Source organism: Pomacea canaliculata, linkage group LG13 (genome assembly GCF_003073045.1).
Source record: "Pomacea canaliculata isolate SZHN2017 linkage group LG13, ASM307304v1, whole genome shotgun sequence".
Lineage (NCBI taxonomy): Eukaryota > Metazoa > Mollusca > Gastropoda > Architaenioglossa > Ampullariidae > Pomacea > Pomacea canaliculata.
In genome coordinates this window covers 20,217,492-20,229,922 of record NC_037602.1, presented here as the reverse complement: position 1 = coordinate 20,229,922, position 12,431 = coordinate 20,217,492, and the positions used below count along the sequence as shown (strand labels likewise).

The following is a 12,431-nucleotide window of genomic DNA, read 5'->3' as shown; positions in this document are numbered from 1 at the left end:
AATCTATAGATATTAGTTTATCTAAAGCTTTCATCCAGTCAACCTTGTAGTGACCATGCATTTGTGAAAAAGAGAGATGAACTCACTAGGAGGGAGAGAGATCAACTTCTTTATTCAGTGTAGGCTCGCGACGATAACTGAAAGGAATGATAAAAAAAAAAAAAAACAGAAACAGTAAAATATATATAAATTCCATCAGCCAATCATCAGACTTGCTCTCCGGGATAAAGACTCAGTTCACAACCCGTGCAAACAGTTACACAGTTGTATAGTCAGGCTAGCAACAACTGGAAAACTAGAGAAAGTAGAAATATCTAACTAAAAGAAATACATTAACATAATTTATGCACCTATAGCTTATGGTTTGTTTGTTTGTTTGTTCCTTTGTTTGTTTGTTTTTGATAATTCAGTTTATTAGGAACAAAAAAAAAAATCATTTCTGTTTACACCTTCATATAAAAGTGACACTTAAATATCCCACTATGAAACTAGTGGTCAACATAGAAACCCATTCCCCTAGTACATCTCTTATATATATATATGTTAAAGAGTGCTTCACTTCATGTGTTTATCGAATGTGAAGACAGATTTTTTTAAAAATTCTCTCAGCTATTTTCCACAGTCTGTGCATAAAAGACCATCAAACGTATGATTGGTGTAATGGATTGAAGTAAACTATTTCAGTTATGAATGTTCACTAACTGCTTCAGTAAGTATTTGATCACTATGGTAACAGTTTTCTGGAAATCAGCATTCAGCGCGTGTTTACAAATCAACTGCTCCTATTACTTGTCCACCAGCGAGTGTTTGTCTACAAGTACTTACAATCTACAATTACCTGTAGTTACACTTCTACACATTTCACATTATGTACTTCTGAGAGGCATCCTACACCTTGTCTACACTTAACAGTATGTGGAATATGTATGTGATTGTAGACAGTTATATCTACATCCCACTGCACACAGTATTTGTATAGTAGGGACTGTACACAGTTATATCTACATCCCACTACACACAGTATTTGGTTAGAAGGGTCTGTGCTCGGTACTAGTATTATGTTGTACTGTGTGTCATCAGTCTAGTGCTGGATGCCAGCCGTCGGTACAAGCTTTGAGACAAATGAAGTCTGATTTTCAAAATGACAATACTATGACAACCAGAGGTTTGGGTGCAAAGTTTTACCGAGTGACAAGCAAGCAGCAAGTCGTTGACCATTTTAAAGGACAGAGCAGACGGGAAAGAAGAAGAGCGGAAAAGAAACGATGAAGGGGGACAGAATCTGACAACCTCACTGTAAAAGTGAACACGAGCATCACTTTCATGGCTGAGAGAGAAAAAAACGATTCTTGCCGGCAGCTGGCTTTGCTTTCAATACGATATGCATGAGCTGTTGTTATGTTTGTGCCATCTGTTGGTGTGACTCACTAACCAGTTTGAGAACATCTAAACTTTTTAAGTAAGCTGGGACATGTTACAAAAGACACTTAGGAAAACCTATACATCATCATCATCATCATCATCATCATCATCATCATCATCATCATCATGAAAGGACGTGGACAGAAGAATATTTAATTGCAAGTGTGCGTACCACTCTGTATCTATAAAGCATAGCAAGAATTGTTTAATGTCGAAAACATGGGCAAAAAACATCAAAAATTAAATAATTGTTGTTGTTGTTGTTGTTGTTGTTGTTGTTGTTGTTGTTGTTGTTGTTGTTGTTGTTCCGCTAAAAAGTCTCAACACTTGCCTTTCATCCCTCACCACACCTGTGTTCCCGCCTGTGCAAGTTCACCCTGACTGTGCGGGGTCAGAAGTATCAGTAAGACAGTCTACAGGTCTTGATGGATTCAGAATGCTTTTCCAAAAGCTTAAAAGTTCAAGTAGTCATTTCAGTTTTTCTCTTGTTCTCTTTCTGACTTTCTGTTTCTCTCTGTCCCTCACTCTATACTCACTTACCTGGCCACCGTTTGCTTCGCATGTCCCCAGTGAACCACTCTCAACTGCTATAGGACATGCAACTGTCGTTTAGGCAGAACTTCAGTCAAGGCTGTTTTGTTTCAGTTTTGAATAAAATATTGAGATTTGTGTTTATTACAGCAACATTCTTTAAGAAGTCGTTCAAACTCTTAGCGAGTGTTTTAATCAGACTCTCATCCGTGGGTTTGTAGTTGACATTTTGTGGAGTATGTGACTGGTTCTGGTGCAAATATGTTGGAAACATTACATGGTAGTGCCATTTAGAACTGGAAGCAGCACTTAACATTCCCCACACGGGATATGTGTTTGAATGTTCATGGACTACAACTGCTCGATCTACCTCTCACTTCCACTGTCCTCCATGCTTCTTCTCAATTAATCTCTCATCTACAAAGGTTGCAGAACAGAGCAGCCTGTCTCACTCTATAAAATCGATAATGACGCCATGTCTCCATTCTACTGAGGTAAGTAGATACGCAGACCAGCTACCGTCTTGATACATTGATATTCTCAGGGTACTCTACCCGTATCATTCTTCACAGTTGTGTGTTTATTGTCCGTCCTGCATGATACACCGAGCAAACAGCTCCTTGTCATGCATAAAATGTTGTTTAATGGTTTCTCCCACAGAAGGTTTGCAGTCCCGACAGTGTGAAGTACACTGCCAGCTATGTTTGTTAGGAACGGGCGCTTATCCCCCTTGTCAGTCTCGGGAGACAGGGATTGTCGCCCTTTTCTAAATGCTAGTGAGGACGCATGGACTATGTTTTACGGAAGAGTGCATGAGTGAGCAAAAGGTTCACTGAACCACTGTAGCTGAGTTTGATTATTTCATCGCCAGTCGTTCAAGAAGACAAACGGTGAGAGAATGGCGTAAAAACTTTAAAATTTTAACAAGGTATTTTTAATTATTTGTAAAGATATTGAAAGGCAATATTGATTGTCAAATCAGATTTTATGGTTCACGCACACTGGTAGTGCAAAAAGTATATAGAAAAGTTTAAACAGTCAACACTTACCTCAACAAATAAAACAGAAGAGTTATGTGGTATATGTATATTGTGTTATATGTATATTTGTATATGCTATTGCTCATATAGCTTTTTTTCCTGCAACACAACAACTGATTCCAGATTTATTATTGACTGCCTCATGTTTTTTGTATGTGCTAATGCCTTTTCACGCCTTCTTTGCTGTGAAAGAAAATCGAAGCATATTTAGTAAAATGGAATGGTGGTAATTTTGTCGTCTATATCGTCACACTTTACGAAAGCCAGCCGACAATTTAACAAGACATGGGGTGGAACCCACAGGAAGGCGCAAGGTCGGGAGACCCAGACAGACATGGACATCAGTCGACAGAGAGGCAGAGACAGCTGGCAGGACATGGTCCCAACTGGAAAGGAACGCCCAGAACTGGGTCCGATGGCGGGGTGTGGTTGCGGCCCTATGGTCCACTGGGGGTGAATAGGAACAAGAAAAAGAAGACTACAGGATGTGCATGGGATACAAACTTCTGAATGCTTGTCATTATGTTCATACAGGTACAAGATACTGCACACTTTTACAAGTAGATTACAAGCTAGGTATTAGCATGCTAGTATTGCTAGATATTAGGCATGAGCATTGGTACGTATGTGCAAAAAGTCATCAACTAATTTTTAAAAATGTACATATGTATATGTGAGTCTGCATGAATGATTGCATGATATATGACTGACATTGTCATATGTAAAAAATAAAAGCTTATCCTTTGAATGAACGAGAATTTTGTCATTTCGTGCATCTTAAAATGTAGAAGTGAAGTACTTGTGGCATTTAGAGCATGAATGACAAAACAGAGAAGCTTTTTCTCTTTACCATAATCAGATCTCACCCACTTTATTGCACATGTCAACAGGGTAGATCCTTGATTACAAGATAACGCGAGCGTATTAAACAAGTGAAAGGTACTAGAAATTCTTGCATCTAAAGCTAGCAAAACATCCCGAGAACAAGTAATTAAAAACAGTGAAGGTTTAACAAAAGTAACTGGCAAGAGAGTCCACCTTAGCACTGCACACCGCTCAGCACCACCCACGCCAACACATTTCCATTTAAGACGAGACTCTCGTTACAACCTCCATGGCCGCCTACTGCAGCCTGGCGCCTGACAAACGGAAAGACTTGCTGCAGCTGTTCACACGGCACTGACTTCTGTTCGCCGCCAATTAAGTACTCTTCACGGTGGTTGTACCACCCCAATGCACACACGCTAACGTTGTAGGTGGTGGACAGTACGGCTTTTGTGTTTCTCGGGGCAGGCAGCATCATGTCCATGAAAGGACGCTCAGACAATGGAAATACGTCTTCTTTGATGAAGATGAAGTCTTTGAAGATTTGGTGTTGGTCCCACATGTGGGTTCTGTTCTCCTCGTAGAATGAGATGTCCAGGAACGGCCATTTCCAAGTGACCCTACTGATAGCATGAGACCGAGCGGAGAAGAACTTCCATCTGACTCCTTGTGTGGCATCAAGAAGAAAGTGCGGCTTGAGGCCATTCAGCACGTGAGCCACGGCGTCCTTCTGCCATGACGGGACAGCAACATCCAAGTCATCATCCCAGGGCACCAGGCCGTGGTGGCGCCATGACCCCAGCAGACTTCCACTGTAGAGGAAAAAGGTCAAGGACGCCTTAGTCATCACTATAGAGAAAGTTGAGACGATTTCCTGCATAATGTACACATCCTGTTGTGACACTGTGGGCTGCAATAGTTTGAGGCTTTCATCCAATTTCACTTTATGAGTTTTGAATGTAATAAGTGTGTAGTACGATGTGTTATCAGTCAGACTGTTAACCTTAGTGATAAGTTTCTTTAAGTTTGCAGTGTCGTACTGTGACCGTGAGAAGTACAGTGTGTACAGAATAAGAAATGTCCATGTTGTAATCCAAGCCACCAGAATTGAAAATAACTTGAACCTTGGCATGATTCTAAATGAAGTACACAATTTCTGTGCAGTGATCTTCATTTTCGGAAGGATGTGCTATACGAATTGATAAACAAGAGCAGACTTTCGGACCACTGGTTTGATGAGTTGGACTGTGATGAGATGGAAGCACAAGTCACACGAAGGATTTCCCTTGTCCTCCCACAAAATACCACGCACACTGCTTTTCACCAAAAGAAGACACAGGCAGAGAAAGTCGACAGGTGTTGCTGAGATTGGAATTTAAGGTTGAAATCCGAGCATAACTGGACTTGCTCAGTTCTAACACACTTTTGAAGGGTTAACTGCAATAATAATTTGAGATATAGCAGTAAATATAAATCGGTCACTTCATGTAACAGTAAGAACAAAACATCAGTCTGCGAAAACAGAGAGTTGAATTAGAAACTGAAATAGGTAACTTGCTATTGTGTCAGCAGATACAATGAGGTCTACAATGGGCTGGTGGAATGGTCTAGTGTAGCAAGCTGTGTGTACTTGTGTATTTTCAAGATGTTCAAATGGTGCTAAAACTACTTTAAACAGGCAACATTATTGTATCAATGTTGCAAAGTGAAGTGTAATCTATGCAGTATATTTGAGATCAGCATGTCATGACTACTAGGAAGACAGCATGAAACAATAAGTGATCGAAGTGTATGACAACGACGATGCACATCAAAGCTTATTTATGTCCGCACACACAGACACACAGACACACAGACACACAAGCAACATTTGAGCAGGTACATACTTCATAATGCGAGCGTGGTAAACAAACAAAATGCGCTTAAAATCTAATCTCATAAATCACAAGTTTTACTATCTTTTCTTTCGAGAATAATTTCGCTTCAAAATTAGAAACACTTGCGTAGAAGCCCTAATATATATATACAATATTAACGTACATTTTACGTTCAACATTATTACTTCCGTGCGATACCAACTTTAGCTGATGCTTTTTTTATTCTTGTCCAGTTCTGGTTTTGTTTGCTGGTCTGTCTCAAAAGAGAGTCAGTACACTTGCCAAGTTTAAAGGGATTCTAAAGGCAAAATAAAACTGCTTAGAATCGCGTAAAGAGAAGGATAAATTTGAATCTCGTCTATTTATATGTGTGTTCATGTGGAAAACGTTGAAGGTTTTTAGTAGAATGTTGTGTTTAATAAGAGAAATTACACGGGACTCTGTTTTTGCTTCCACGAAGTCTCGTTCTCCGTCACGTGACCCTATGACGTGTGGTTTCCATAGTGAGGACCATGCCTCGAGAATGTACTGCACCCGATTGCCACGAAAAGATGGGAAAAGATTCAAATTTTTTTTTCATCAGCTTCCGAAAGACAGAGCCTTACAAGCCTTACACACAGAGTGCGTCATAGAATAAACAGACGTCAAATCTTCGCAATGCTACAGACACTTCCTGTGATAGACTGACGTCACAAGAAGACTGACGTCACAAGAAGACTCGTCTGCTTGATCATGTTGGGAAGCTATCGTGGTTACTCGGCGGAAGGACACAAGGGTCGATTTCACTGGATTTTTTCGATGTTTATAAACATCGGCAACCGAAATAGTTCTACTAAGTGGTAATTAAGTGAGAAACAAATCCTTTATTTCTCCACTATCGCTCTCGTGCTCTGTAATTGTAACTAAATATATTTTTGAAACGTTTGACCTTCGCCACAGCCTTATCACAAGCCTTCAGTATCCGTTTAATGAAGCTGAAAATGTTTTAGATAGATGTTACTCCATTCTCACAACGGATTTTCACGCAGATAAATGTTACTCAAATGTACTCACCACAGATTCCTCACGGTTCAATATGGCTCCGTTCTCACAATCTTTTTCTTTTCTCACCCACCCTTGCTCACTGGGGACTGCAATCTTTTCTCTTTTTTTCTCGCCAAAAACGTCAAAAAACAAAATTGCGTCAGATTATAGTGACGTCAGATTATAATGACGCAGCAACCCCCTCCTCCCCTCTAGCTCTAGAGCTCGGACAGAGCCAGCACGCGACACGTGACAGCAGTGACAATGAATTCATGAAAAAGAGATGAACTCACTAGGAGGGAGAGAGTCAACTTATTTATTCAGTGTAGGCTCGCGACGACAACTGAAAGGAATGATTAAAAAAAAGAGAAACAGTAAAAATATATAAAAATTCCATCAGCCAATCCAGAGGCTTGCTCTCCGGGATAAAGACTCAGTTCACAACCTGTGCAAACAGTTACACAGTTGTATAGTCAGGCTAGCAACAATTGGAAAACTAGAAAAAGTAGAAAAATCTAACTAAAATAAACACATTAACATAATTTATGCAGCTATAGATTATGGCATGGTCACTAGATGAGCCTCACCTTGCAAGAATCAACTCAGCTACCTAACAACCTGCACTAAAGTAAATTACATTTCTGTTCTCCTTGCACTCAGTTGTTCAAGTGTTTTATAACCTGAAGTTAATATTGTAAATGTTTTCTCTCAAACGTATTGTTCTAAAGCTACCGATGGCTATGCTTGGTGTTACCTTGCCATGTTTATCTGGTCTTAAACGGGAGAACCTAAATTGTGATATTACACTGTGAAATATTGAATGTTGAAATTAGAATAATGTTTGTTTGTTTGTTTGTTTGTTTGTTTTTTTTTTTGATCAATAGTTTTATTCGGAACAAGAAAAAGCATTTCTGTCTACTCCTGCATATAAAAGTGACTTAAAACTCCCAGTATAAAACTAGTGGAAGGACAACATAGACACCCCTTCCCCTATTACATCTCTTATACATTCATGTTTAAAGAGTGTTTCACATCATAAGGAGTTACATGTTACAAATCAGCAAGTGTGACAGAGGAAGACAAGAAAATACATTAGTCAAACCATTTCAGAGTCTTTTTGTTATGGATATATTTTATAAAATTTTTATACAGTAATAAACAGCATCTGATTCACAACTACTTATTCTTTTATCAGCCCATCAAACGTGTGCGTTCATACAGATCCCGACAAAAAACTGCGTTTGATTATTCCATTGCCAGTCGTCGAAGAAGACAAACGGTGAGAGAATGGCTTGAAATCTTAATATTTGTTTGGAAATCATGATAATGGGAAGAAGCATTGCTGCTTCTTTTTTAACAGTGGTAGTTAAAATTCAATAAAAATTCACAGCCAAGTAAGGATTTCAGGAATCACCTAGGGAAACGAAGAATGAAGTGAAGTGTATTGTCGCCAGCCAGGTGTATCTGCCAAGTCAGCACCTACTGTTCTGAAGTCTGCAAGTATGTCATCGTCAGCCAGGTGTGTCCGCCTAGTCGACACTCGCTGCTCTGGGGTACAGACACGGTATCGTCGTCAGCCTGGCATGTACCCCGTCAACACCAGCAGCCCCAGATTATAGTATTCAAGGGAGATTATTCAGGGGCGTGTGTGTGTGTAAGGTGATCACTCTTGGACTTCACCAAAAGTAAGAATTTTGGACATTCTGTATGGGTTTTAAAGCTGAAGAAATTTCGAACTACTGAAGTAACTTTGCTTATAGAGATTGGATGACTGGAAGGTTGAGAGTCGCTTATGGCAATGATGTGGCATTTATGGTTTGTAGTCATTTGCATGTATTGCTATGAGTTCGGTGAACTTTACTGCCCTCCCCTAAAATCTACACAAGCTCCTGTATAGGATAGAATTGTAAGCCCACCTACAAAGCTTTGTAATCTGTTGTAATTTCTGTAAGTAAGGACACGTGTGGGACACAGTGTGTCTGGTGACTTGGGTACCGTCCCCAGCAATTGGTGACCCCGACCCGAGACACTAAAGGAAAGGTCAGCCAACTCTATGCGCGCGCAGTGGGACAGCGTTGATTGTGTTTGTGGTATAGGCAGCTTCCGGTCGCTTTGTTTTGTATCCGAGAGCGTTTTGGAATCCTTTGCTATTGATGAAATCCTTTTAGTAAGTATGTTTTGATATATATATATATTTTAAATATGAATTATAATGTAAAATATATACACTCAAGCACAGCGTTGTATCGTAGTATTTGTAAGTATTTTACGAGTCAAGATGGTTTTGTCAGCAAGTTCTCGCTCTCTATCTCATTGTCTTTCTGACTGGTTACAGTGTGTAGTTTGTAGTGAGTTTATCTTTTCTGAATTCAGAATAAGGCTCTCAGAACGTGCCTTAAACTCCATTTATTCTGTAATACGTTTGAATCATTATTGATTGTGTAACAATGTTGTTTTTTTAACACATTCCCATCATGAGTTGTGTTATCAGGACGATAGTGTACTTGAAATGTGTGGCAAAGAAAAAAAATGGATGTTCCTTCATCTATCCCTGATATTTATGTGTCTAATTCCCGTGAAATAAACGAGAGAGAGCAAACCAAAAACCTGCCAAGACATCAAGAAGCGGAAGTGGGGGTGGATTGGTTACACTTTACAAAAGCCAGCCGACAATTTAACAAGACAAGCTCTGGGCTGGAACCCACAGGAAGACGCAAGGTTGGGAGACAAGACAGACGTGGAGGAGATCGGTCCACAGAGAGGCAGACACAGCTGGCAGGACATGGTCCCAACTGGAAAGGAACGCCCAGCACTGGGTCCGATGGCGGGGTGTGGTTGCGGCCCTACGCTCCACTGGGGGCGAATAGGAACAAGAAGAAGAAGACTACAGGATGTGCATGAAACTTCTGGATGCTTGTCATTATGTTCATACAGGTATCAAGATACTGCACACTTTTACAAGTAGATTACAAGCTAGGTATTAGCGTGCTAGTATTGCTAGGTATTAGGCATGAGCATTGGTATGTATGTGCAAAAAATGTCAGAAAATAATTTTTTTAAATGTACATGTGTGTGAGTGTGTTAGTCTGCATGAATGTTTGCATGATATATGACTAACTTTGTCATATATAAGAAATAAAAGTTTAATCTTTGAGTGAACGAGATTTTTGTCATCTCATGCATCTTAAAATCTAAAAGTGAAGTACTTGTGGCATTTGGAGCACGAGAAGCATTTTCTCTTTACCATAATCAGATCTCACCCATTTTATTGCACATGTCAACAGGGTAGATCCTTGATTACAAGATAACGCGAGCGTATTAAACAAGTGAAAGGTACTAGAAATTCTTGCATCTACAGCTAGCAAAACATCCCGAGAACAAGTAAATAAAAACATTCAAGGTTTAACAAAAGTAACTGGCAAGAGAGTCCACCTTAGCATTGCACACCGCTCAGCACCACCCACGCCAACACATTTCCATTTAAGACGAGACTCTCGTTACAACCTCCATGGCCGCCTACTGCAGCCTGGCGCCTGACAAACGGAAAGACTTGCTGCAGCTGTTCACACGGCACTGACTTCTGTTCGCTCCTCGCCATCTCTTTGCGGTGGTCGTACCTCCCCGATGCACACACGCTAAGCCTGTAGGTGCGGGACAGTACGGCTTTTGTGTTTCTCGGGGCAGGCAGCATCATCTCCATGAAAGGACGCTCAGACAATGGAAATACGTCTTTTTTGTTGAAGATGAAGTCCTTGCAGACTTTGTCTTGTTCCCAAATGTGGGTTCTGTTCTCCTCGTAGAATGAGATGTCCAGGAACGGCCATTTCCAAGGGAGACTACCAATAGCATGAGACCGGGCGGAGTAGAACTTCCATCTGACTCCTTGTGTGGCATCAAGAAGAAATTGCGGCTTGAGGCCATTCAACACGTGAGCCACGGCATCCTTCTGCCATGACGGGACAACAACATCCAAGTCATCATCCCAGGGCACGAGGCCGTGGTGGCGCCACGACCCCAGCAGACTGCCACTGTAGAGGAAAAAGGTCAAGGACGCCTCAGTCATCACTATAGAGAAAGTTGCGACGATTTCCTGCATAATGTACACATCCTGTTGTGACACTGTGGGCTGCAATAGTTTGAGGTTTTCATCCAATTTCACATTATGAGTTTCGAATGTTATAAGTTTGTAGTACGATCTGTTATCAGTCAGAGTGTTAACCTGAGCGGTAAGTTTCATTAAGTTTGAAGTGTCGTACTTTGATCGTAAGAGGTACAGTGTGTTAACCTGAGTGATAAGTTTCATTAAGTTTGCAGTGTCGTACTGTGATCGTGAGAAGTACAGTATATACAGAAGAGGAAATGTCTCTACTGTAATCAAAGCCGCCAGAATTGAAAATGTCTTGAACCTTGACATGATTCGAAATGAAGGACACACTTTCTGTGCAGTGATCTTCATTTTCGGAAGGAAGTGAAATACGAATTGATAAATAAGAGCAGACTTTCGGACCACTGGTATGATGAGTTGGACTGTGATTAGATGGAAGCCCAAGTCACACGAAGGAATTCCCTTGTCCTCCAACAAAATACCACGCACACTGCTTTTCACCAAAAGAAGACACAGGCAGAGAAAGTCGACAGGTTTCGCTGAGATTGGAATTTAAGGTTGAAATCCGAGCATAACTGGACTTGATGAGGTAAAACCCACGCTTTTGAAGGGTCAACTGCAATAATAATTATAGGTATGTCAGTAAATATAAATCGGTGACGTTATGTAACAGTAAGAACAAAACATCAGTCTGTAAAAAACAGAGAGTTGAATTAGAAACTGAAATAATTAACTTGCTATTGTGTCAGCAGATACAATGAGGTCCACAATGGGCTGGTGGAATGGTCTAGTGTAGCAAGCTGTGTGTACTTGTGTATTTTCAAGGTGTTTAAATGATGTTAGAAATACTTTAAACAGGCAACATTATTGTATCTATGTTGCAAAGTAAAGTGTAATCTATGCAGTATATTTGAGATGAACAGTTCATGACTACTAGGAAGATTGCAAGAAACAATAACTGATCAAAGTGTATGTCAACGACGATGTACATCAAAGCTTATTTATGTCCGCACACACTCACACAGACACACAAGCAACATTTGAGCAAGTACATCCTTCATAATGCGAGCGTGGTAAACAAACAAAATGCACTTAAAATCTAATCTCATAAATCACAAGTTTTACTATCTTTTCTTCCGAGAATAATTCCACTACAAAATTAGAAACACTAGCGAAGAAGCCCTTATATATATATACAATATTAACGTACATTTTACTTTCCACATTATTACTTCCGTGCAATACCAGCTTTCGTTGATGCTTTTTTATTCTGGTGTTGTTTGCTGGTCTGTATCAAAAGAGAGTTTGTACACTTGCCAAGTTTAATGAAGCTGAAAATGTGTTAGAGAGATGTTACTCCGTTCTCAATTCAGATTCCCCCCAGATAAATGTTACTCAAATGTACTCACCACAGATTCCTCACAATTCAATATGGCTTCCTTCTGACAATCTTATTTCTTTTCCCACATACCCTTGCTCCCTGGTGACGGCTCTCCTTTCGTCAAAAACAAAATTGCGTCAGATTATAGTGACGTCAGATTAAAATGACGCAGCAACCCCCTCCTCCCCTCTAGCTCTAGAGCACGGACAGAGCCAGCACGCGACACG

The 12,431-nt window shown here is 40.3% G+C and overlaps 2 protein-coding genes across 2 annotated transcripts; both read right to left on the bottom strand.

The window, feature by feature from the left end:
- Positions 1-3,824: 3,824 nt before the first annotated feature.
- Positions 3,825-5,219, bottom strand: LOC112553629. Its single transcript, XM_025220980.1, has one exon. The coding sequence runs from the start codon at positions 4,990-4,992 to the stop codon at positions 4,033-4,035; it is 960 nt and encodes a 319-aa protein (XP_025076765.1). The 5' UTR covers positions 4,993-5,219; the 3' UTR covers positions 3,825-4,032.
- A 4,932-nt stretch (positions 5,220-10,151) lies between these two features.
- LOC112554510 (uncharacterized protein RP688-like) lies at positions 10,152-11,174 on the bottom strand. Its single transcript, XM_025222294.1, has one exon. It carries the CDS (start codon positions 11,172-11,174, stop codon positions 10,152-10,154), a length of 1,023 nt encoding a protein of 340 aa, XP_025078079.1.
- Positions 11,175-12,431: the final 1,257 nt, after the last annotated feature.

Bases quoted from the DNA above. Each gene is read 5' to 3' on its own strand.
- LOC112554510 (XM_025222294.1), bottom strand. From the start codon at position 11,174: ATGAAGATCACTGCACAGAAAGTGTGTCCTTCATTTCGAATCATGTCA.
- LOC112553629 (XM_025220980.1), bottom strand. From the start codon at position 4,992: ATGAAGATCACTGCACAGAAATTGTGTACTTCATTTAGAATCATGCCA.